The 27,335-nt window shown below is 39.1% G+C and overlaps 3 protein-coding genes across 3 annotated transcripts; 1 reads left to right on the top strand and 2 right to left on the bottom strand.

Annotated features, from left to right (window-relative positions):
- Positions 1-1,048: 1,048 nt before the first annotated feature.
- Positions 1,049-2,959, bottom strand: LOC109031851 (protein tumorous imaginal discs, mitochondrial). The gene has a single exon (XM_019043642.2). The coding sequence runs from the start codon at positions 2,918-2,920 to the stop codon at positions 1,436-1,438; it is 1,485 nt and encodes a 494-aa protein (XP_018899187.2). The 5' UTR covers positions 2,921-2,959; the 3' UTR covers positions 1,049-1,435.
- A 10,798-nt stretch (positions 2,960-13,757) lies between these two features.
- dUTPase (Deoxyuridine triphosphatase) lies at positions 13,758-18,866 on the top strand. The gene is made up of 4 exons (XM_019043612.2): positions 13,758-14,010; positions 15,428-15,564; positions 17,068-17,213; positions 18,278-18,866. Exons 1-4 carry the CDS (start codon positions 13,910-13,912, stop codon positions 18,332-18,334), a joined length of 441 nt encoding a protein of 146 aa, XP_018899157.1. The 5' UTR covers positions 13,758-13,909; the 3' UTR covers positions 18,335-18,866.
- On the bottom strand, positions 18,593-26,714 carry LOC109031832 (uncharacterized). Its single transcript, XM_019043610.2, has 2 exons — positions 26,470-26,714; positions 18,593-24,545 (listed from the first exon to the last, which is right to left on the bottom strand). Exons 1-2 carry the CDS (start codon positions 26,517-26,519, stop codon positions 22,886-22,888), a joined length of 1,710 nt encoding a protein of 569 aa, XP_018899155.2. The 5' UTR covers positions 26,520-26,714; the 3' UTR covers positions 18,593-22,885.
- Positions 26,715-27,335: the final 621 nt, after the last annotated feature.

Here is a 27,335-nt window from a genome sequence, read left to right as displayed (position 1 = left end):
GTTTTTGAAAATGTAATATTCTAACTTCGCCCTGATTTTTCAAGGATATTGGATGTGTGAATTTATCTATCTAGATAAAATGAAGTCCTAGTTTTAGCTCTGCCCATCCAACAGGCTATTTGAAAAAGAGCGTAGCTGCTGGAAATCAAGATTCTAGATAACATGAAAAACCTTGATTTCTTCGAAAATTCTATGCATGACTGTTCAAAACACTAACCAATATTCCACATACCATCTGTGCAAAGACTAAGGTTACACAAGCAGGGTCGAAGAAATCTTGGGCAACAAATACTTAAAAAAATTTAAAATTCTGGTGGGTACTTGCACCTTTCCTCCAAAAAACTGCTCAGTGCTACCATTTAAGTATAGCAGTACCTATTATGACACTCAAATGGTAAAAAACATTAAAAAAGCAATTTTGAAAGAACTTGATAGAAAGATGCATTCACTATCATCAAAGAATAATAATACGTTAAAAACACAATTTTTGAAAATTCGACAGCTACACCCTGTTTCAAAAATCACGTTTGTTTGGGAGCATAAGCACAATTGAGAGGCTTGGAGGGGATGTGTGATTATTACTGCAGTCTTGGCAATAAATTGCGATATAGCGATGATTTCAACTAAAATTAGTCTAAAATAATATTCTGTGAAAAATTCACTGATATAATCCAATTTTTAAGCATCAAAAAGTGAGTTTGATCTTTCTTTATGCTATTGGGCTCCATTTAATTTGGAAACTTTGAATGAGTATTTCTTGAAATAACAAAAAGCAGTTGTCCCACACCAGTAATGGCAAAATTTCCTGACAACCGTGACTTTTTTGGTTCAGAAAAATTTACCTAGTGACTTCACAAGGATATCTTAGGACAGTCCATGAACTTATCACATTGAAATTATTTTTAAGCTCAATAAGACCCTTCAATTAATATTTATTTTTGGTTAGAAGGGAGTTTGCCTATAACTTATTCTCATTTGAGAAAAAATCTCTCCACCCCACTGAAGTACTACAGGGCAATTAACAAGCTGAAATGAGAAGTCGTACATCTAAAAAGACAGTAAATCTTGTGGTTTAATTTTTACAGTATTTACATAGTAACAAATCAGATATTTACAGCCTTTAAAAAAATTTGTGTGCACACAACACACAAGAATCATTACTTCAAAATAATAATAGGTAAGTAACAATGATTGAAATCATTTGTTTGAGGAGAGAAGAAAAAAAAAAGAAACTACCTTTGAAACCCCAGTAAAATGAAAAGAGGAATGAAAACGAAAAGCATTACTTACAGGCAAGCTGGTAGCAGACTAAAGTATAAATTTGGTGAGTGTTACTTGTGAATATTTCTTCAACAGTAGCACATGCTATTCATTCTAACAGTTTGAAAAATAATTGATTCAAGGGCAAAGCGTAACTAGGTATTTCTCTAACTTTCTATGAATTACTAGTTTTTACTTTTTCACCCATGATATCCTGATTATCTTTGTCATCGAGGGCATTCTTTATTCGCTGTAACAAAAATTGCGGTTCTGCAACGCACTGCTTACCACCATCTTTTGTAATCACAAAGCCATGAACAGTCCCTTCAGTTGTATCTTCCAGTTCTGCATATGCCTGCATCAAAGCTTTCTGTTTGTCACTTAGCTGTTTTGGTGCTTGAACCCTTAAATTAATATAGTGATCCCCATAACCGTTGACATTGACTTTCTTTAATCCTTTACCCGAGAGCCGGACTTTGGTGTGTGAGGATGTTCCAGGGGCTATCAAGATATTTTGGTCTTCATAAACACCCCTGACACGAATGTTACCACCCAGAACAGCTTGTGAAATTGAGATGACAGCATCCGTGTAAATGTCAGCACCTTCTCTTCGAAAGTAGTCAGATCTCTCAATTCTAAAAGTAATAAACAGTTCTTTGCGACCAACTACCATCCTAACGGTTTGACCGTCGTCAACTCCAGCTGGTACAGGCACGGTAATTTTCTTTCTTTGGTTGACCGTTCCTTTGCCTTCACACTCTGTGCATGGGTATGGGTTATGAACCTTGGCACCATGACACCGTCTGCAAGTGGAGCGGACCATAAATGGACCAGAGTTGACAACCTCCATTCCTGTTCCGTTACACTGAGTACACTTAACAGGTTTGGTTCCTGGTTCACTTCGCTTTCCCTGGCACCTTGGACATGTATCAGTCACATTTAACACAATGTCTTTATTGCAACCACGCACTGACTGCGCAAAAGTAAGTTTCATGATGATTTCTTGAGCTGTGTTTACACCAAAGTCTGAGTCGGAATCACCAAAATCCTCGTCACCGCGAAATTGGTCACCGAAGATCTTACGAAATATGTCCTCCGGATTCATTGATGAGAAATTCCAACTATTAAAGTTACCTGCACCTGGACCTGCACCAGCTCCTGGTCCAGGTCCACCCATTCCACCCATTTGTTCAGATGTTGAGCCCCACTGATCGTACTGTTTTCGTTTGGTATCATCGCTCAGCACTTCGTACGCCTCCGTCGCTTCTTGAAACTTCTTACTTGCATTAGGATCACTTTTGTTTGAATCTGGATGATATTTTTTGGCTAATTCATAATAAGCCCTCTTCACTTCTTTGGCGGAGGCTTTCTTAGAGATTCCAAGAACTTCATAATAGTCTCTTTTCATTAAACGAGAACTAGTGTGGAAGAGGGAGCGTTGATGTTGGAACACAAATACTTTACTCCTATGAGGAGTAATGTGACAAAATTTAACACTGAAGCACTTTGAACAGTCATGACGATACTTAATATTAGCAATGGGATTAAAACTAAACAGGTAATTAGAACTTGTCCGCGGAAATAGTTTGAGTAGTTTACCAGCACTCGCCATGCTTACTTTAGAGGTTAATTGTACGAAAGATAAAAAAAAAGCAACCATGATGGTAACTTCTCCTACCACCAGCCACCGGGTACGCTCTAGAACACTCCATAGAAAGAATACAGTAGGTGGTACTAAAGTGGGGAAATGTACTCTTCTACGTCACAGCTAAAAATGTAGCCGCTCTTCTAATTACCGGACTGAATGTATCAGATCCCCATCAGAGTAACTATAGACCGTTCATCCAAGGCAAGGCGATGCCTCGGCCGGACTACGCCTCCGCTTACCTACTTCCCGCGGCCGCCACCGCTGCGCTAGCGTACCTTCAGCGCTGCCTCGACTACTCTGGTTCTCACGCGGCCGCTACCGCTGCTCTAGCGTGGCCCCACCTCTGTGTATCATCGTCACCTAACCCCTCCCCCCCCCCCCTAACGATCCAAGCCGGAAATGAGTCGAATTTTGACATTATTATATATATATAAAGGGGCGTAGCTAGGAAATTTCTCTGGGGAGGGCAATGGGACCACTTCTCGTGGTGGAGAGAGCGGGGGGGGGGGGTGAGGAATGGAGGATCCCGTTTTTCTGGGGGGGCCAGCCCCCCCCCCCCCCCTAGGACCCCCCTAGCTACGCCCATGTATATATGTATAATTTAAAAATAAAAAGCCTGCTTAACAAACCTCTTATTTCCGGGGGGAAGGGGGGGGGGGTGGTTCACCCATACGTGTTTCACAGAGGCGTTTTCTTCTAAAAACCGCGGTCAAACCGTAACACTATTTCCTCGAAGAGAATAATTACATATGATTAGATTTTATGAAACTTTTACAGAGTGTTCCATACACCGTAAGAGTCCATTCAAATCATCAGGCGTGAGGGAACTCAAATCTTCAACGATGAATGACACGTCAGAGTTGAGCCCGAGCTGAATCTCCGAAAAAAAAAATTACCTGTCAACAAATTTTATTGAAACATTTATGGCGTCTTCATAAGACAATATGGATTTCATTGAAATCAACAAACATGAGGGGAAACCTCTTCTTATGTATTTACTCGATCAGGGTTGCGGCTCTGCTTATTTCTCCAAAAACCGCGGTCAATCTGAGACACTTGATCATCGGATAGAGAAATTAACTGTGATCAGATTTTATTTAGACATTTCTGATGTGTTCCTTAGACCATTAAGAGTCCTTTAAAATCAACAAACATGAGGGGAAACAATATCTTCGACCACAATAATTGACCGATCAGAGTTGCGCGCGCCTCGGCTTTAAGATCCTCTCATAGCCGCCGTCCATCCTAGACTGTTTATCCTCGAATAGAAAAATTACCTGTGATCAGATTTTATTGAAACTTTTCAGGAGTGTTCCTTAGACCATAGAGAGTCCTTTATAATCAACAAACATGAGGGGAAACAATATCTTCGACCACAATAATTGACCGATCAGAGTTGCGCGCGCCTCGGCTTAAGATCCTCACATAGCCGCCGTCCGCATCCTCGACTTTTTATCCTCGAACAGAAAAATTACCTGTGATCGGATTTTCTTGAAACTTTTCAGGAGTGTTCCTTAGACCATAGAGAGTCCTTTATAATCAACAAACATGAGGGGAAACAATATCTTCGACCACAATAATTGACCGATCAGAGTTGCGCGCGCCTCGGCTTAAGATCCTCACATAGCCGCCGCGCGCCGTCCGCATCCTGGACTTTTTATCCTCGAACAGAAAAATTACTTGTGATCGGATTTTCTTGAAACTTTTCAGGAGTGTTCCTTAGACCATAGAGAGTCCTTTATAATCAACAAACATGAGGGGAAACAATATCTTCGACCACAATAATTGACCGATCAGAGTTGCGCGCGCCTCGGCTTAAGATCCTCACATCGCCGCGCCGTCCGCATCCTGGACTTTTTATCCTCGAATAGAAAAATTACCTGTGATCGGATTGTCTTGAAACTTTTCAGGAGTGTTCCTTAGACCAAGGAGAGTCCTTTTAATGCAATAAACATGAGGGGAAACAATATCTTTGACGCTAAATTAGACATCAGACCTTCGCGCCTCAGCGTAATTCTCCGATAGCCGCCGTCAATCCGGGACCTTTTATTCTCTAATAGAAGAATTACCTGTGATCAGATTTTATTGAAACTTTTAAGGAGTGTACCTTAGACCATAAAGAGTCCGTTAAAATCAACAAACATGAGGGGAAACAATATCTTCGACCACAATCATTGATCGATCAGAGTGGCCCGTGCCGCAATGGCTTATGATCCTCTCATAGCCGCCGTCCATCCCTGATTTTTTATCCTCGAATAAAAAATGTACCTCTGATCAGATTTTATTGAGACTTTTCTGGAGTGTTTTTAAGAGTGTAAAGAGACCTTAAAAATCTACAAACATGAGGGGAAACAATATCGACCACGATAATTGACCAATCAGAGTTGCCCGCGCCTCGGCCTATAATCCTCTCATAGCCGCCGTCCGTCCTCGACTTTTTATCCTCGAATAGAAAAATTACCTGTGATCAGATTTTATTGAAACTTTTACGGAGTGTACCTTAGACCATAAAGAGTCCTTTAAAATCAACAATAATGAGGGGAAACAATATCGACCACAATATTTGACCAATCAGAGTTGCCCGCGCCTCGGCCTATAATCCTCTCATAGCGGCCGTCCGCATCTTCGACTTTTTATCCTCGAACAGAATAATTACTTGTGATCGGATTTTTTTGAAACTTTTGTGGAGTATTCCTTCGACCACAGAAAGTCCTTCTAATGCAATAAACATGAGGGGAAACAATATCTTCGACCACAATCATTGACCGATCAGAGTTGCGCGCGCCGCGGCTTCAGATATTTTTATCGCCGCCGTCCATCCTGGACTTTTTATCCTCGAATAGAAAAATTTCCTGTGATCAGATATTATTGAGACTTTTTTGGAATGGTTTTAAGAGTATAAAGATACCTTTAAAATCTACAAACATGAGGGGAAACAATATCGACCACAATATTTGACCAATCAGAGTTGCGCGCGCCTCGGCCTATAATCAACTCATTGCCGCCGTCCGCATCCTCGACTTTTTATCCTCGAATAGAAAAATTACCTGTGATCAGATTTTATTGACACTTTTCTGGAGTATTTCTAAGACCATGGAGATTCCTTTTTAATCAAAAAACTAATGAATGGGATAATCACGAGTGAAATGAAATAAAATAAGTAACACCATTTCAGCCTGAGAACGCCACAGGCGAGGACGTAAGATGATATATTCAGATATTCAGCGAAGAAGTACAAGCAAGTGAGAGCCTAACCTTGAGCCGTACACAACAGCCAATCAGGTGGTCCGAGCGGACTACCAACCTAATATGACTACACATACTACCAACATAATACATCATATATCGAGCTCTAACAAAAACTTGAGGGGAAACAGTAACTTCGACCACAATCATTGGTCGATCAGAGTGGCGCGCTCCTCGCTTTACGATCCTCTCATAGCCGCCGTCCGTCCTCGACTTTTTATCCTCGAATAAAAAAATTACCTGTGATCAGATTTAATTGAAACTTTTACGGAGTGTACCTTAGACCATAAAGAGTCCTTTAAAATCAACAAAAATGAGGGGAAACAATATCTTCCACATCAATCATTCACCGATCAGAGTTGCGCGCGCCTCGGCTTATGATCCTCTCATAGCCGCCGTCCATCCCTGATTTTTTATCCTCGAATAGAAAAATTTCCTGTGATCAGATTTTATTGAGACTTTTTTGGAGTGTTTTTAAGAGTATAAAGAGACCTTAAAAATCTACAAACATGAGGGGAAACAATATCGACCACGATAATTGACCAATCAGAGTTGCCCGCGCCTCGGCCTATAATCCTCTCATAGCCGCCGTCCGCATCCTCGACTTTTTATCCTCGAATAGAAAAATTACCTGTGATGAGGTTTTACTGAAACTTTTCTGGAGTGTTTCTAAGACCATGGGCATTCATTTTTAATCAAAAAACTTGAGGGGAAACAATATCGACCGCAACTCTGATTTGTCAATTATTGTGGTCGAAGATATTGTTTCCCCTCATGTTTGTTGATTATAAAGGACTCTTCATGGTCTAAGGAACACTCCTGAAAAGTTTCAATAAAATCTGATCACTGGTAATTTTTCTATTCGAGGATAAACAGTCTAGGATGGACGGCGGCTATGAGAGGATCTTTAAAGCTGAGGCGCGCGCAACTCTGATTTGTCAATTATTGTGGTCGAAGATATTGTTTCCCCTCATGTTTGTTGATTATAAAGGACTCTCTATGGTCTAAGAAACACTCTAGAAAAGTTTCAATAAAATCTGATCACAGGTAATTTTTCTATTCGAGGATAAACAGTCTAGGATGGACGGCGGCTATGAGAGGATCTTAAAGCATGAGGCGCGCGCAACTCTGATTTGTCAATTATTGTGGTCGAAGATATTGTTTCCCCTCATGTTTGTTGATTATAAAGGACTCTCTTTGGTCTTAGGAACACTCCTGAAAAGTTTCAAAAAAATCCGATCACAGGTAATTTTTCTGTTCGAGGATAAAAAGTCGAGGATGCGGACGGCGGCGATGTGAGGATCTTAAGCCGAGGCGCGCGCAACTCTGATTTGTCAATTATTGTGGTCGAAGATATTGTTTCCCCTCATGTTTGTTGATTATAAAGGACTCTTCATGGTCTAAGGAACACTCCTGAAAAGTTTCAATTAAATCCGATCACAAGTAATTTTTCTGTTCGAGGATAAAAAGTCCTAGACCGAGAGCTCATGACGATTCGTTCAACCGGAATAATATAAATTTGCCACCCACCTCATTCGAAGCGGATTTTGGTGTGTAAAAAGAAATGGGCGGTCTGGCAGGTCAAACCGGTTGCATTAAGAAAGTTTTAGGCCCCTAAAAAGCCCAAAAATTGCTCGGATTTTGACCGGAAACATATACACTTGATATTGGGCTCATTTAACGCGGAAAACCTTCCTGATTAAGGATCAGTCGGTCTGGCAGCCGAAATCGGTTGCTTAAGGGCCGCCAGACCGGTTCAAAGTTGGAAAAAAAGTGCTCAAATTTCAACCGGAAACATATACATTTGATATTGGGCTCATTTAACGCGGAAAACCTTCCTGATTAAGGATCAGTCGGTCTGGCAGCCGAAATCGGTTGCTTAAGGGCCGCCAGACCGAACTTTCTCCGGAAATTCTTGATTAATTATATATATATAAGGTGGCCCAGACCTACTATTCCAGGCCTTTTTTCAAGGAAAACTGGTTTTGATGTTTTGAGAAGTGGTCAGTGGAATAGGGAATGGACCAAAAAGAATCCAAATTTCATATATTCAGGACCCCCCACGACTCTTTAGGGGGTATTTTTGGGGGGCCCCCCTTGTAACTAAAAATTGCGTTGAAAAACGTGGTCATTTAAGTTCAATAAGAATGGAGTCCACGCAAAAGTTCAATAAGTATGGAGTAAAAGAATATTCCGTCTCTCAATTTTCAATCAAATTAAAGACCCTCCAAAGAGAGGGGGGGGGGGGGGGGGCTGCGGCTGGTGTTACCGTGCTTGAGCTCCCCGCGATGAACACCAGTTTTCTTTCAAATGAACTAACATCCCTGGAAAAGCTGCAATTCTGAGTTATCATAGGTAACTTTTCATGAAAAACACGATATTTTAGGTTTAAAAGGCCTAAGAGGACTCCCCAAGGCCATGCGGGGAAAGGGCGCACTGCGCAAGCCCCGTTTGTCCTCTCCATGTCAAAAGCCTAACCTTAACTGTTCAAGAGAAACACGCATGTTGAGGTTTAAGATTCTCAAAGGGCTTCCCACAGTAGGATGTGTCTTTTTCGCAAAAGTTTCAAATAGTCCCGCTCCACCGGGTTTTCCTGGTGATGCCTGGCATCAGGATCGCCTACTAAAAATTGGAACTTGATTGGACAATTTTTGGACCTACCGATACACTTTAAATGCAAATTTGGACCCATAGGTCCAAAGATTTAAAAAAAAATAGATAAATAAATTAATAAACCAAAAAACCAAAACTAGCTGAGTGAAAAACGTCGGTCATATGAACCAAACGTACGGTGTTCAATATCGGCCGTATTGTTCGGTGCTGTAGCCCTCCCGGTCCTGAGAACCGTATCCTCCGTTCATGCAACCGAGCACCCACACCGAACAGAACTAACGAAAAAACTCGGTTGCATGAACTGAGGATGCGGTTCCCAGAACCAAGAGAGCGGTTACATGAACCGAAAAATACTGCCGGTGAACACGGTCGTGTGAACACCGTTCACACGACTGAACTTTTTTTCTCAGCTGGTTCTGTACCGGTATGGCGGTGAAAATTGCCGAAAATGGGGAGTTCTTGCGATTTTTTCTCTCTTCTCCAATCTCCTCTTCTTAATCGGAACGACTACAAAGTATCTTTTTATATTTTCCTAAGTTTACAATAAAGCGAAGAATCGAAAACAAATTTGGGTTGTATTTAATCGTGGGTTTATGTGCCTCTCATGATACTATTAAGTCGACCTATTGGTCTGTATGACCAGCCTGAGATGACGTCCCTGCAGTAGGGTATGGCTCTTATCTAAGGACAGCAGGGTGAATATTGGAATTTCTTAAGCAGCATCCCCTGGATCGGTATTATTTAATGTGAAAGACTGTAAAAAAATTGGAGTCCCTCACAGCAAGGTCACATGATGCCGCAAACGGGGGAAAGTTCTCGCGCTTTAATTTGAGGAACCCGCATTCTTACGGTCTTTGCCGATTGGACAAGTGTTTACGTGGAAGCTGTAGATACTATCGACACCCATTATTTTTCATCATTTAACTCCGGTGCAGAGTAAAATATTTTAAGATACTCGTATCTGGTCTTAAATGATTACCTACCTCTCGAACGGCGGGATGAAATGACCTCAAAAACCGGATTTTAACAGCAGACATCCATTTTTTCGAAGTTTGCCCTCCCTATTGGCGAATTGAAAGTCTGAAGAAACATCATGGTCTTACACGTGTCACTAATTTTTGCGTAGCTTAAAAATATTGAAACAGATTTGGTCTCGGAATAGCAATTGCCCTCTCACGCGGTGGGCTGAGGCACACCTAAAATGCAATTTCCGCACTTAATACCACAAGAGTTGTCCTTAGTGTGAAACTTGTTTTACATAATATAGAACAGAGCAGGAGCATGATATTATCATAATCTTTATCTCTTTGAGATAATACTTTTTATCAAAAAAGATGAGTTTACGGAAAGATTTGACACAATATCCTCCCCTGAGAGGATCTTCCTCTCTCATCTTATGAGACATATTTAACACGTAAATACCAATGATACCAGCCCGTATGCTAGAGACTTTTGCTGCGGATTCACGTAAATAGAAAAAATAAACAGAACAAGCTGAAAAGTCTACAACGACCGATAAACTAACAATGATTAATGCTGTTTTTAGTGCAGACATTGCGTTTTAAGTGTACCGGTAGGTCCAAAAATTGTCCAATCAAGTTCTAATTTTTAGTAGGCGATCCTAATGCCAAGCATTACCAGGAAAACCCGGTGGAGCGGGACTATTTGAAACTTTTGCGAAAAAGACACATCCTACTGTGGGAAGCCCTTTGAGAATCTTAAACCTCAACATGCGTGTTTCTCTTGAACAGTTAAGGTTAGGCTTTTGACATGGAGAGGACAAACGGGGCTTGCGCAGTGCGCCCTTTCCCCGCATGGCCTTGGGGAGTCCTCTTAGGCCTTTTAAACCTAAAATATCGTGTTTTTCATGAAAAGTTACCCTATGATAACTCAGAATTGCAGCTTTTCCAGGGATGTTAGTTCATTTGAAAGAAAACTGGTGTTTATCGTGGGGAGCTCATGCACGGTAACACCAGCCGCAGCCCCCCCCCCCCCCTCTCTCTCTCTTTGGAGGGTCTTTAATTTGATTGAAAATTGAGAGACGGAATATTCTTTTACTCCATACTTATTGAACTTTTGCGTGGACTCCATTCTTATTGAACTTAAATGACCACGTTTTTCAACGCAATTTTTAGTTACAAGGGGGGCCCCCCAAAAATACCCCCTAAAGAGTCGTGGGGGGTCCTGAATATATGAAATTTGGATTCTTTTTGGTCCATTCCCTACTCCACTGACCAGTTCTCAAAACATCAAAACCAGCTTTCCTTGAAAAAAGGCCTGGAATAGTAGGTCTGGGCCACCTTATATATATATAATTAATCAAGAATTTCCGGAGAAAGTTCGGTCTGGCGGCCCTTGAGCAACCGATTTCGGCTGCCAGACCGACTGATCCTTAATCAGGAAGGTTTTCCGCGTTAAATGAGCCCAATATCAAATGTATATGTTTCCGGTTGAAATTCGAGCACTTTTTTTCCAACTTTGAACCGGTCTGGCGGCCCTTAAGCAACCGATTTCGGCTGCCAGACCGACTGATCCTTAATCAGGAAGGTTTTCCGCGTTAAATGAGCCCAATATCAAGTGTATATGTTTCCGGTCAAAATCCGAGCAATTTTTGGGCTTTTTAGGGGCCTAAAACTTTCTTATTGCAACCGGTTTGACCTGCCAGACCGCCCATTTCTTTTTACACACCAAAATCCGCTTCGAATGAGGTGGGTGGCAAATTTATATTATTCCGGTTGAACGAATCGTCATGAGCTCTCGGTCTATCCAGGATGCGGACGGCGCGCGGCGGCTATGTGAGGATCTTAAGCCGATGAGGCGCGCGCAACTCTGATCGGTCAATTATTGTGGTCGAAGATATTGTTTCCCCTCATGTTTGTTGATTATAAAGGACTCTCTATGGTCTAAGGAACACTCCTGAAAAGTTTCAAGAAAATCCGATCACAAGTAATTTTTCTGTTCGAGGATAAAAAGTCCAGGATGCGGATAGGTCCTGTATAGCGAGAGTATAGACAGATGTGAAACTCCGAAAATCCATCGGCCTTCACCGATGTCTCCGCGAATATAGTTAGGGCCCAGAAATGCAGCCAACCTATGAATCTCAATTATCCAGAGCGCTTTACTTATACAATTGTTACGAACCATCGTTTATAAAGCACGTATTTGACTTACTTGTTGCATAAATTACTCATTTTTGCGGACGGACGCTCATTATGTACATTCTTAGCCATCTTGGTTAGAATTGAATGTGTCAGACTGGCAGTGAAATTTTGTGCGTTAGTTGTTGGTTATAAAGGGTGCTGCACTTTTGGGCCCTAAGCCCTCCATGAAGCGATCTGTCCATACTCTCGCTATATAGGTAAACGTCTAGGATGCGGACGGCGCCTGGCGACTATGTGAGGATCTTAAGCCGAGGCGCGCGCAACTCTGATCGGTCAATTATTGTGGTCGAAGATATTGTTTCCCCTCATGTTTGTTGATTATAAAGGACTCTCTATGGTCTAAGGAACACTCCATAAAAGTTTCAATAAAATCTGATCACAGGTAATTTTTCTATTCGAGGATAAAAAGTCCAGGATGCGGACGGCGCGCGGCGGCTATGCGAGGATCTAAGCCGAGGCGCGCGCAACTCTGATCGGTCAATTATTGTGGTCGAAGATATTGTTTCCCCTCATGTTTGTTGATTTTAAAGGACTCTTAATGGTCTAAGGAACACATCAGAAATGTCTAAATAAAATCTGATCACAGTTAATTTCTCTATCCGATGATCAAGTGTCTCAGATTGACCGCGGTTTTTGGAGAAATAAGCAGAGCCGCAACCCTGATCGAGTAAATACATAAGAAGAGGTTTCCCCTCATGTTTGTTGATTTCAATGAAATCCATATTGTCTTATGAAGACGCCATAAATGTTTCAATAAAATTTGTTGACAGGTAATTTTTTTTTTCGGAGATTCAGCTCGGGCTCAACTCTGACGTGTCATTCATCGTTGAAGATTTGAGTTCCCTCACGCCTGATGATTTGAATGGACTCTTACGGTGTATGGAACACTCTGTAAAAGTTTCATAAAATCTAATCATATGTAATTATTCTCTTCGAGGAAATAGTGTTACGGTTTGACCGCGGTTTTTAGAAGAAAACGCCTCTGTGAAACACGGATGGGTGAACCACCCCCCCCCCTTCCCCCCGGAAATAAGAGGTTTGTTAAGCAGGCTTTTTATTTTTAAATTATATATATATACATGGGCGTAGCTAGGGGGGTCCTGGGGGGGGGGGGGGGGCTGGCCCCCCCAGAAAAACGGGATCCTCCATTCCTCACCCCCCCCCCCCGCTCTCTCCACCACGAGATGTGGTCCCATTGCCCTCCCCAGAGAAATTTCCTAGCTACGCCCCTTTATATATATATATATATAATAATGTCAAAATTCGACTCATTTCCGGCTTGGATCGTTAGGGGGGGGGGGGAGGGGTTAGGTGACGATGATACACAGAGGTGGGGCCACGCTAGAGCAGCGGTAGCGGCCGCGTGAGAACCAGAGTAGTCGAGGCAGCGCTGAAGGTACGCTAGCGCAGCGGTGGCGGCCGCGGGAAGTAGGTAAGCGGAGGCGTAGTCCGGCCGAGGCATCGCCTTGCCTTGGATGAACGGTCTATAGTTACTCTGATGTGCTCTGATGGGGATCTGATACATTCAGTCCGGTCTTCTAATTGGTTAATGGTTTCGCGGGAAAACCGAAACCTCTTTGAAATTTAAAATGGAGTGGAAAACTCGTAATGACTTTTTATGTTTCAATATGTTTTTCTATCAATGTTCGAATGTAATGTAACTGAAAATAATTTTTAAGTTAAAAATATACATTTCTTATAGTAATAACTTTTATCTTGACTCGTCCTGTTTTGAAGGTATAAACCATAACCGACTCTAGCGCGATCTCTTATCGGAAATTTGCGAATCGATTATCTAATCTTTGAATGATACCATTTCCCGCCTTTCATCCTTACAATGTGAATTCCCGCGCCGGCACCAAGGCAGATAAAGAATCTTGTTGATCACTGGCCTTTTTAATTCTTCACTTCTTCAGTATTTTTCCATAGTTCATATTTCAAAGTGTATAATTTATTGCAGCGATTAGTCCGCCGTATCACAATGCCTGAAAATCAAGAAACACTGAAATTCGCCAAGTTAACAGAGAAGGCATTCGCACCTGTGAAAGGATCAGACAAAGCAGCCGGTTACGATCTCAAAAGGTTAGTTGTAGAAAATACAGTCTTTCACCCTCTTCCAGTAAATCTGAACCATCCTACCACCATCTCACTCTTTCAAATTTACAGGCTTAGAAGTCCTCCTCTTCTTTCAAACATTGGTCGAAACCTGGGACCGTCATGTGAACCGGTCATGACAGAACAGCGCAATCAAGCATGTGTGTCATCAGAAGCTCATAGTTCTGTTCCCCATTTTCCATGAATTTGGGGGATGACTAAGAGAAGAATTACGAATCTAGCAAGTCCTTTACTCCGAACGGCTTCTTTTTTGTAGTATTTTTCTCTGCTTCCCCGACATGCACGCATGCTCCCTTTACCGACAGTTCTCTTTGTCCCTGATTTGGCAACGGACCAGAACATCTGGCGAAGATCTTGGATTTGTCTCATGAGGGAAAGAGAGAGCTGAAATCTGATGAATTTCCCACCTGCTCTTGTCCTTCAATATTTCCCCTAACTATTTTATTCTACACTTAACCTCAGCAGCCGGAGCTCGTTATTTTTTTTTTATTACTTCCTCAAATAGCCCATAAGGGCTAATCCTGCGCTTTAGACCCGTCCCCTCTCTGTCTCTATCAACCAGTTCCCAGGCAACTATTGTTTGAGACCATCCAACTTGGGTTGCCTGGCCGGGAATCGAACTCAGAATTTCCTGATCATAGAGCTACCTCCACAACCACTACACCATAGGAGGCTCTTCCCTCCCAAGATTTATCTGTTTCTTCATGAAAGGTGGGAGGATTCAACCCTCCTAGCCACTAAGTATGTGATTCTGACGCAAAGAAGGAGCAGAGGGAGGTTTATATTCCCTCTTTGCTTACATCCTTCCATCATACATCCTCCTCACCAACAGACAGGAAAAACGGAAATTTTTGGCCAACGTATATTTTAGAGGGAAAGCAGGCCAAGCCTGTTTTCAACCCCTATTTTTGGCTGTACCCATCTAAGGCAGGGAGGCAGGAAAGCCCAGGGTCAACTAGAACTTCGAAAGACAGGTAGAAGGGAGAGAGAATTCCGTCAGACACCCTGCTGAAGCTGAAATGAAAGTTTGGGAACAGCCTTAGCTCTTTGAGTGGTTGTTTTCTGAGGATGAAATTATTTCAGCTTGGCCCTTTTGATCATGGGTACAATCTTTAAGCTGAGAGACTGGTGTTACGCAAGCACCTATCTTCTCTTAATCTTATCAGTCATCAATCTAATTTTTTCAATCACAATCTTCTATATTTCAACGCATGTCAGATCATGGCATCAGATATTGCAAGGGAAAAAATTTTGAACACAGAAAAAAGAGGATAAATTAGGACCCACTGTCTTAGAATTGTGCCTCCAGAAAATGGGGACTCATATTTTTCCTTAGCAATACCTTCAGAAGCATCTCTAATTGTATGTTATCTATTGATTTCAGTGCTTATGATTATGTGATTCCTGCACACGGCAAGGAGCTTGTCAAAACCGATTTGCAAATTGAGCTTCCCTCTGAATGCTATGGCAGAATTGCTCCACGGTCTGGTTTGGCGTGGAAAAATCACATCGATGTTGGAGGTAAAAATGTATTTCTAATCTTACATCATGCCATCAGTCAACAGATGGTGGAATGATGAGAATCGAAGATAGGAATGGAGGGACCCAGAGCTTAAAATAGAGAGAGAGAAAACGGCACAGAAATTGTAACAGGATTAGCCAGCAAGTCATTTAAAAGTTGCAAAAAAAAAAGAAAAAAAAAAAACTGATTAATTTATATTATCTTCCACATCTTACACTTTAAGTACTTTCGTATTTTTGACAGTGAAATTCCAATTAGCTCGGCTGGACAGATAGATACAGTCATTTATAAAAAATTTTGCACTGAGGTTGAACTCAAGATCAAACGGTCACATTTTTTACTTTTTGGGGAATTAAGCTCTTGCATGCCAGGAGACTTAAAAATTTAAGAAAGTTTACGTATCTAAGTAGATTCGCTCAAGAAGAACAATGATGCCACCAGTTGGTCTCTATAAAAAACATTCAAGCTCCAGAAAAGCTCTTACTGTTGAGACCTTTTGAAAGCAGATCCTTGGCAATGTGAAAAAGTCCACCTTTATATCCTGTCCAACTCTTCATGCAGGCACAGATGGGGAGCAAATACATTGGCAGGGTTGTTTTTTCAGCCTTCAGCCAAAGCAACCCTGCTAATATATTCGTGCATGGAGGGTTTGAGTGGATATAGATAAGATGGACTCTCTTACAACGCTCGGGATCCGCTCAATTTCAGCCTTAACTTTGAAAGCTTTTTTCGAGCCCAAGAGTTCGTTCTATTGTCAATCAGTGGCACCATCACGTTATTTGCAGAATTTTAGGTTGGAAAAAGCATTTAATTTGTAAATCCCTGTGGCATGCGGAAGCTCCTCCGTTAATAAAATACAAACCCACTTCAAGGGTGTTGCATCCGTGTGCACACAGCAGGGTTTTCAGCCATTTAGAAAGGTCAGGTAACTTAGCGAGCAGTGTGATTGCCTGTCGACTTCAGGAGTGCCATTCCAGAAAGTACAACCCATTTCTGAACAGTGTATCTAGCGACCAGGAATGCCAGGTTGAGAAGACATGTAATAAGGACAGTCGCTAACTCCTGCGCATGATTCTAACCCACTCTGAAATTAAAGTTTCTACCTACTTAATTGGTACTTGCAGTAAGAGGAATACAAAATCCAAGGGTCAAGGAAAACCTAGTGAGTCAGAGAGAAAATTTGTCAAGAAACCCTGCTGGGTACCTTTTCAGTCTGAAAGCAAGCTGAGAGTAAAAATTTTAAGTAACACCAAATTCATGACTCTTCTTCAGAGTGCCCAAAAGAAAGAAGGTTGCTTCGATGTCAGTCAATTCAACCTGTACATTTCTGTTCATGAATGTGTATCCTATTGGTCTGTTGTTTATTCTCCTAATTTATTTTCTTTTTTAATGTTAAATTTTCTTAAAAATGAATCAATTTTCCAGTAATTCTGCAAATTTCTGATCATGCAACATTCGTAGAAATGATTACACTTAGCACTTATCAAATTTTGAATTTTCAGCGGGTGTTATTGATGAGGATTACAGAGGAAATATCGGAGTTGTCGTCTTCAATCACTCAGACGAACCCTTCGAAGTCAAAGCTGGCGATAGAATTGCACAACTAATTTGTCAAAGGATCTCCTATCCAGTCTTGAAAGAAGTACAGGTAATGGATTCGCTCTTATTCATCCAATTTATCATATTTTTAATAATAATAATCATTTGAGCTAAAAGAATTCAGGAGAGCAGAGGCTATCTGACACAAAACTGGGGAAAGCTGTGAGGAGGAGTTTTGATCTTAAAAAAGTCGGCTGATGTAAGAATTAAAATAGTGCAACGTCTGCAACATCTAAAATACATACAGCAGACCTTGGTTCATTGGATGGTGATTTAATGGATTGATTTGTCAGCCTTGTGAAATCCGATTGATTGAGGTCTCACTGTAATTTCAAGAAGAAGAGGTAAGCACTGTAAAATTTGAAGACTCCAGGGTTTTCAAAATTTTAAACCCTACAGCTTGCATCCTAAAAGCCCTTTCACCTCCAGTTCAATTGATTCCATGAAAGATTCAAAGTGTTCTACAATTCAGTGTGTTCTTTTGAACAGAATTTCAATATAATATTGCGGGCAAAAGATATTGATGACTAAATTTTTTAAAATGTGTATCACTATTGCATCGTTTTAAAATCTCTGAGAATGTTCCAATTTTTTTAGAAAACTGATCAAATTAATTCTGATATTTTCTGTGAATAGTTTTGAAAATTCATAGAAAATTATTTTTTAAAGAAAAATGTTTTTCTAGTTCTAGTATAAAAAAGGGGTAGAAAACAGAATATGCAAGCGTTTTCGCACCCTCAGGTACCTTCACACTTTTTTAACATAGCCATGGATAGGTTTCCTTCACACAGGACAGAGCATTTCGCCCTCTGCAGATTTGTTTCGTTTGAAGTTTGGAAATATTTAGTCCGGAGAACCATCCCAAATATTTACTCCGATACTGAATGAATGAAAGAAGTACTACAGCTAGGATAACTATACAATGGGGTTGTGACGAGAGTTTCCTCTACTGTAAGTATCAAGAGAGCAATCTCTAGCATCTAGAAGGAACTATCGTTTAAAGAATTGGTCATCAGTTAAGAGCTTTTCCCCAATAATCATAATGCGAGATACTGTGCAAAATTTAGTTGATTGAATTCATTGCATACATTTCTTATATTGCTTTAATTTCAGAACCTTGATGGCACAGAGCGAGGCGAAAAAGGATTTGGCTCCACAGGAAAGAACTGATGCCTCTCTGCATTTTTGAGAAGTTATTATTCAGTCAACACCCTTAAAAAATGCCCTCTCGGAACAATTTTCTAACATCATAAGTATTGTCATTAATTACTCAAGTAAATTTTCTGTACTGCTTTCATCCAGTAATTAGGTTTCCACTTGCATGTATTTCATGAAAGGAAATTTATATAAGAGTATAAGAAATTGCCCTACACATTTATAGTGGCTGTTCTCTCGTGCTGTTTAAATACGTCCCTTTTACCCTTGTAATTTTTTTACTTATTTACTTTTTGATATTTAATTTTAGTTGGCTGCAGTATAAATATTTCTTCTTGCCACTTGATAACTTTCTTGCTGATTGATTTGATTTGTATGTATGTCTGTTTTTTCATTTGTAGTTAAGCTAAATCCATTGGTCAGATTCTCCACCGAAATTAACAATAAGTTGAATTTAAGAATTTATAGCAACTTTTGTAAAAATTGTAAACTCAGGTGACCCATCACCTCTTAAAATGTTAAAATAAAAACAACTGATTCATTTTAACGAGGTCTCCTTTTTTTTTTTTCTTCAAAATTTGGTTTCCTCCTCCATTTTGAGCCTCTGGTGAATGGGAAAGGCATTTTCTTTATTTTAAGGTATCTAAGTATTGGTAATTTAAAACTGAACTTGTTTGGAGGTTGACTAGTAAGTGACCAAAATGCAATTTTCAGCTCCTCTTATTATATAATTTTACTGTAACTTTTTTCAATGTAATTTTTAACTTAATACTTGTCTTTTCGTGTGATCTCCAAGACAAATTCTCTCACTGGAGGCTCCATTTGTTAGCTAAAGAAGAATTTCATTACCTTATGGTCCAGAATATTTTCACTAGATTGCAGTTCTTGCTACCAAATAAAATTTTGACCTGTCCAATTAGGCCCAGTAGTGATGTGATGAACAACTGAATAAAAAATACTGATTAAATAGGTAAATATAGCTATAATATTTTCTTACACTTTACTTTATACGTACAAAATTTAATGAATAGGTACCTCAGCAAAATTAAAACAAAGTAATAATAATAATTGTCCAAATACAACCATTATATAAGTTACGGAGATAATATAAAGGAAATGATGACAGATAAGCAATATGATAAACCTTATCTGCTACTTTAATAAATAATTGTTAGCATACTTAAGTAAGTAAGTGAAAAGATGGGCTCTTGAAAAGCAAGTCTAAGTTTACTATGTACATGAAGTTGACAACTTCAATCTTTGATTTTAAAATTAAATTTCGTTTGCATAACTGTCAGATTTATGATTCATTATCATAATTTTTGGTGATAAGGAAAAAAACAGAAAATGAAGAGAGGCAAGGAAAAAGAGAGGAACGTACTTGAAGAAAGAATGTGTGCGCTTCTAAATCTAATTCGACATGAAATACACACCAAAAAAGTTGAAAAATTGTCTCTTTGTAAAAGAATGTCATGTTTCCAACTTCAAGAAGATAATTTACAAAAGTGCATCGAAAATCATAAAAAAAACCATCTGAATTTAATGTTGTTTAAGACCAATTGTTTTTGTTTGTTGATCGAAAATAGAATTCTAGTCAGGAAAGAAATATGTCAAAAATGGAGCAGTTTGTAAACATCATTTATCATTTGGACCAAGAGCATGCCTTGAAAAGTTACGTCCTACACTAGGATGGAGGAGGGATTCCAACCCAATATTTTTTGTAGATAGGTCACAAGGAACCTGACGGGAAAACTTAAATGTTTCACACAATACATCAAGTAATAAACTGATGACTTTTCAACTTACACGTATCTTGGCTTACATTTTAGAATTTTTAAATTATTAATTAGATTTCTTGCAACTTTATTTTTATGAGGAGAAATGTGTGCTCAGAGCAGTAATAGCAATTCGTATCAAGTTGAAAGAAGGCAAAATTACATGGAAATGAGCAACAGCACTTTTTCTCAAACGCCTTTCATTCATTTTGCATCAGCTGTACTGACTAATTAATTGCTATGTTTGAAGCAGTCAAGAGTCAGCCTCAATTTACCAACACTGATTCTGTTTCCACTGATTGTGAACAGTAGCTTCACAACCTTTTAGATATTCAGTGTGCAGCCTACCTCTGAACCCAATAAGAAGAATTTTGAACATCTATTTCCTTTTGGGTGGTTAAGCTTCGTAATTACAATCTACTATTAGAGTCTGTGTTCTTCACCAAGAGGACGCTTACCTTAGCAACACGTTTTAACTTTTTCTTTCACAACAGATGGTGGTTACAGAATATCCGATAATAAAAATGCATGCAGATTCTTTACTGAGAAGATTACAGGGGGCCTTGAGCCCCATAACACTTGCAACAAAATCAAAGATAATAAGATTTTTAAAATAAAGCAGTCTGACAGCGTATCTACTGAGAATTCGATTTTTCACAATAATAATTTAAATAGATGTATTTACAACCTTAGCATTTTACCCTCTGAAACTAAAACGACCAATATAATTATTCATGTTTCACGTAAAAGGTACGTGCAAATAAATAGTCACCCAGGTCTAGGCTTTTGAGTCATAATTACACAAAACGTCGAACAAACAATGCTAACTTTAGAGCCTAATTTATGAGTGTCAATGGTACAAAAGGTAATGGCTAAACACTTAAGATTATTGTAATTCCTTTTAAAAGGTTCATTATTTACAAAATGACATATAGAATATAGATTAGAGAATGCTCCAATGATGGAGACTCATGCTTTAATAGAATATATACAGAATTTATATTTTTAGTTACATTCTTTACTTATGAACAGTGAGAATTCAATAATTCTTTCCTAAATTCATAATTATTTTTTTTTTCCTTTCCTACAGCAAAGAAAGAATATCTACCATGACATACCTATAAAGAGAATAAAGCAAGCGACAAAAAATTACATAAGGATGAAAAATTCATCAATATCTTCAAATTAAACTGTGACAGCTGCTGATAGAAGCTGGAGAGCACCTTCGTTTTTCTTTAAAAAATTCCTATAGGGATGATCAGTTTTTAAAACAGAGCCTACATCAAATAGGTTATGGTAGCCCGTTACAGTACACAGGTATAAAGATGAATAGAAAAAAACAAAAAATTATCTCTGGCCTGCAATGCAAAAAACTAAAGTGACAGTCTTCCTACGAGATCTCCTCCGAAATGTGCAAGGTAAAAATAAGAATGTACCGATAAATTTGAAATTTTGCAAATTGAAAGGGATATTTGAAAAAGGAAAAGCACTGGTCTAATAAATAGCTAGCTTCAATCAACACCAGACTCTGTTGTGGCATTTCAGTTCTGTCTCATACATTTTCTTTCATAAAAAGAATACTAACAAATCGACAATGAAACTACCAGACCATGTATCTCATTTGCAGTGTTTAAAAATCTCCACTTCCATTTTATTTCTTTGAAGAACAGATTAATATCATTTCCTGAAGTTTACAAAGAATTTCCTTCGCTTTGAGAGGGTAAATCACGGAGGTTTTCAAGAATTTATGTGAAGTAGTTCTTCATTTACAAAATAAAGTATAAAAAAAATATTCAGTACAATAAAGTAAATAAGTAAAAATAGTATAAAGTAGTTTCTCAATAGATAGTCTGCAACGCTGTTAACTGAGATGCGTGGTTTGATTGTTTCACCTTCAAAATGTATTAATTCAATGATATTTTTGGGAAAAAATAGAAAATTTGCAGGTTGGTCTGGAAGATTTAAAATGATAATTAGAGTTCTAGAAAAATGAAAATTCAAGTGGGAGCAGGTTAGATAATTAATTATTTTGATAACCTGACTATTCTTACTGCCTGACATAATAATTGGACGGCATGACAAAAAAGAAACCAACTTTTATGGTTCATTCCAAAAACAACATATCTGCTACTGATTTCTCTTTGTGAAAGGGTAATTTTATAAATAATCCAGAAAGATTAATTACTGTTCGACAGATGCTTGAAATGGATTGATGAAACCAATTTGGAAGAAACCATGGTTTGCACTGCCATGGTGGATGATGTCAGGTCTTCTCTGTTTACTAAGCTATGAGGCTTAACGATCGTAACACAACTCAATGAATCATCTTGATACAAGCAGAAGTTAAAAAAAAAAAAAAAAAATTCCAAACATTTTCCTGATCATTAGAAAATTTTACCTATTTCGTTGGGGTACTAATTGAGATAAGACATACATTTGTGATTCTGGGGGTATGTCAACCACTTGTCAAATGTTGAGAAAAATCAAAAGACCTACACCTCTACACTTTAAAATATACAAATGTGAAAATGCATTGCATTTTTAAATTATTTTCTTGGATTTTGCTTTAAAGCAAAAAGCTTGCACTCTTCTTGGAACAATCTGATAAAATAACTCTCTTAAATGCAAGTTTTTAAACTAAATTCATGAACCTTTGAAACAAATTTCCCGCCTTCTGGGCCAAAGAATAACTCCCTGTAATTTCCAGATCTGAAGATATCCCACTAATCTATTTCTGATGGGCAGATTCCCCGCTGAAAAGAGAAACTGGCAGCTCAGTTGACATATTTGCTTATAGACTGATCATTTTTCCATTCTGGTTGACAAAGTTGCCATAAGGGTTACTGAATATTATATGACTGAAAACATTGTTATGGGGGTTGTTTTGCTCGTTGTTATGCTCGCCACTGTGAGCACCTGCGTGCGCATTGTTGTGGGAGTTGTTGTGGGCCTCTGGAATCACATTCATGAGAGTGGCATTGCTGCTGTGAGCTTCAGGGATGGCATTGGGATGTGCTTCTGACATTGCACTGTTATTCGTCACAGTAAGAGCATTATTCATCACCACCAGTACACCAGTGTTTGCTGTTGCTGCAATAGCATTATTGCTGCCAACAATGAAACCTGCGTTGTGAGAAGTGTTATTCATCACGTTGTGAGTGTTATTTGTGATGTGCGTATTGCGAGAACTATTGAAAAATATTGAGTGCACTGTTTTCTTGTGTGAGTTCAAGTCACTAACTCGTTTAGAGGCATAGCCGCAAAGGTCACACACAAACGGTTTGACATCTGAGTGAGTGAGCATGTGTTTCTTCAAATCATGCCTCTTTTTGAACCTGAAATTGCATGTGTCACAGGCAAAAGGTTTGTAATCTGAGTGTGTCTTCATGTGGTGATAAAGAGTGGTGACAGTCTTGAATGTCCCACTGCAAACATGACACATGTAGATTCTGTTGTTGCCGTGTGTTTTCTTGTGATCAGCCAGATTTTGCTTCAGTTTGAATGTTGCCCCGCATGCATCACAAACAAATGGTCTCACATCTGAGTGTTTTACACTGTGATTTATTAAGTGTTGTTTCCTTTTAAATGCAGCTGTGCAGAAACTGCATTTCCACGGTTTCGGATGCGTCTTGATATGCTTCTTCAGTTCTGACTTCTTAGCATAAGTTTCTGGACAGAAGTCGCAAGAAAACGTTGGCACCATGCTGTGTTTCAACTTGATGTGTCTCTTGTACTCGTTTTTCCGCACAAATTTCTCATCACACATCGAACAGGTAATTTTCGGTCCTCCATAAAGATGCACATAACAGAGTTTTACCATGTGTTTTTTGACTGCACCTTTTGCTTGGAACCGTTTTTTACATTTCTCACATTCGTAAAGGGCCTCTTTTCTATCACCATCATTGAGGTGACGCAGCGCTTTCGACTCTTTGTGTGGTTTTGAAGCTTTGATAGCTTTCTGTTTTTTTGGCTCAACCCTTCGTTTCTTTAAACTCTTTTTCAGAGCTTCTGGCAAATAGTCATCCGAATCATAATTATCATAATAATCGTCCATACTGAAATCAGGGAGATCTTCAAATGGTGTGTCCAAATCATAGTCATTTTTGGGCAGTACAGCATTTTGGGCTGGATCGATAGGCTCAGCTTTATCAGCTTTATCTACGTTTGATGGTCCCTCCTGAGGTTCATCTTTGAGGGCCACTACAGCAGCAGCTACTGCTCCTTCTTCTAGGTCGATAGTTGCCGCTTCATCTTCTTCCTCAGTGGAATCCTTTATCTGCTTCAGCCAGTGTTTAATCAATGTAAGTTTGTCAGTGAACTTTTTCTTACAGCAGGGACATTTAATATCAGGAGCATTTACCTTTTTTCTCCCACGTTTCTCCTTGTTGGTGAACTTTGAGATGTCAACATCCTTGGCTTCTAAGATAGAGAATTTCTTCGTTGCAGCATGCCTAAAAACACAGACAAATAAATGGTTTTAAAAGAGATGAAAAATTCAGACAAGAGAGGTTGAGTTGGAAAAAAAATTGTGTACACAGTTGAATAAAGATGACTTTTTACTTCCTTTGATTATGAAACATTTTTATCAGACATTATTAGCATCTCCAACAACACATATTGGAACAAATAGTCAAAGAGACTATTCCAACTAATAAATTAGAAAAGTTGTCATCCCCGATGTTGTATTCTGTTTGGAGAGGAACGAAAAGAAAAAATAAATTTCTCTACTTGTTGGACATTAACTTTTTCTCCAGACTCACTTTTGTTTAGTGTTAAAGGTGGAGTACTTCATGAAATCATAATATCTCAAGCAATTTCATTCCTCTAAACACTTGATCGAATGAGATGGCATTTCAATACAGGAACATTCATGGGAAAAATATTTACGCCTTTAAAGAAAATAATTTTCATCTGTCAGGGCGCAAACCTTGCAGCTGAGAGATGGAATCATAAGTTTCAAACCTCCTCACTTAAAACCATTGATATTATATTGCTGACATATCGACAACAACATCAACGACATCAATGATACTTGAAAAATTAAGTATTTGGAGATAGAAATTCTGAGACACAACGATCAAGATACATGCTTCTGTCGTCTCATCATTGATGCGCGATCATCCTTAAAGAGTGGAAAAAAAACCTTAGTGCAAAAATAAACAAAAACTACGATGTTAGTGCCATTACTTAGAGGCACGTTTCATAAACATATTGAAACAGAAAACACTGAAACATGTCGAACTAAACAGAAGTTACGTCAGTTCAAAGATAACGAGCTCAATTTGTCAGGGCCATCTATACTATTTTAAGCAACCATAACAATTTTGAAACAGCCATAAAGCATTAAATCTAGAGGGATTACGCAGGAAAATTGAGCAGGGGCAATATTTTTACGGCCACTTTTAGCAAACAAACTTTATTCTTGGGTTAACTTTATATTGCGCACCTATTGAAGTTGAAACACTGGATTTCATGCAGTGACGTGGCGTGCTTTGCGATATATCGAGTGATCAGCCGTTTTAGGTATAGGAAAGGATCAATAAATAGGGTGTCCACAACAAACACCTTAATAATCAATTCTTTACCACAGCTTCTGAAGAGGAAAAATTGATAATCAATCATTCACGGCCTCCCCACTGATTTCATGTGTTTTGAGATAAAAGAATTACTCAACTCTAGTTTTCGTAGCTTCTGTATTCTGCATCCCCTAATCACTGTTGCAGTTTAAATGATCATTCCAAATATTTAATCTCTTGCCTTTCTCCACTAATATGAGGGTTGTCTACACAATTCATCAATATTTGATGTGATGGGATAGTAACAGGAAAAAATGAAATGACCAAGGTTGATCGTTGATGCATTGGAGATCATCATAAGCTGATGATACTTTTCAAAAACCATCAACAAACACGAAATTAGAGGAAAATTAATTATTAAAATAAATCCTGATACAGTTAAGATAAAGCAAGCCTGCCTTGTTCCTGACTGGGTATTGCCTAGGTTCACTGTATTAGTTGGCACTCAGCCTGCGTAGAAAGGTAATGCACCTTCTAGAGGGATTTGAAGATACTACAGTTCCTTGGTGTTTGTGGGTTAAAATGAAATAAAATAAGTAGCTAACATGCATCAGTTGCAATCTTTAACAAAGACATGCGACTGCAGGTAAGATTGGCAAGCAGATCTCTGAAATCACTTTGAAATCGGATCAACAGGAGCTAGATAGGGATCAGGCACCATCATAGCAGGGTCACTTTGGGGGACTATTAAGTGAGGCTGCTGAAGTGCCACAAACATGAGATATTTGAATAATAATTCAGTCAAAGCTTCTTGAATCGGCTAAGCCATGAATAATCTGAAATTCATTTGACAACTTACAATTCAATGAAAACAGGAACAACAGGGCACCGTTGGAATCGTTCGATCATTTTGGAATAAAATCGTCGATAAGCTGGAAATAACTATTTAGAAGTAAAAACTACTAATTACTGAACATCAGGAAATGATTTTCCGTACATTGGAAACACCACATTCGCTTTAAACAGCGAGAAAATAGTCTAAAATTTAGAGAAAAGACGAAGTATTAATAAACAATAAACATAACCCCATCATCGGAAAAGAAAGTTGACGCTGATTGGTCGATTTCAGATGTTTGCTGTTGTGGAACTAACGTGAGCGGCAAATTCAATTTTAACATTGCTTAAGTCTCGCAATCGGAGCTTGGACTAATCATAGGAAAATTTCGCCCGACTAAATTGAATTTCACGTCGTTTGAAGGGGATATTCGGAGATTTTGAATCAATAAAGTAACCAACATTGGAGGATGGAAGTGCGAGGCTTTTCGAGAAAGACAATATGTAACCTAAGTAAACTTATACTTACCCATAACACTTGGCGAGAAGAACATCGATCTACGGAGATTTCTTGTAAGTATAGGTACATGATAATTTTCCAGGGCTTTATTTAAATAGGACGCAAAGGGCCTGCAGCGGCCTCGGCACGGGGGTTTGGGACAGTAAAAAATAAAACAGACAAAAATAAAAAATACAACGGAAACATATAATAAGGAGCTCTTGGACTGGAATTAAGAGAAGGAAAGAAACCGTGGATGCGGCGATAGCAGAGGCCAACGCGACAAGCGAAATGAAATAATGGTATTTCCAGAGCAAGATAAAAAAAAATTTTTTAAAGAGTGCGGGATTTCAATGCACTAGGGGGCTACGGTTCGTCCCCTGCCCGCCTCG

Source organism: Bemisia tabaci, chromosome 2 (assembly GCF_918797505.1).
Source record: "Bemisia tabaci chromosome 2, PGI_BMITA_v3".
In the NCBI taxonomy this organism is placed as follows: domain Eukaryota; kingdom Metazoa; phylum Arthropoda; class Insecta; order Hemiptera; family Aleyrodidae; genus Bemisia; species Bemisia tabaci.
Note: the sequence above shows the minus strand (reverse complement) of the source record. Positions and strands in the feature narration are given on the sequence as shown.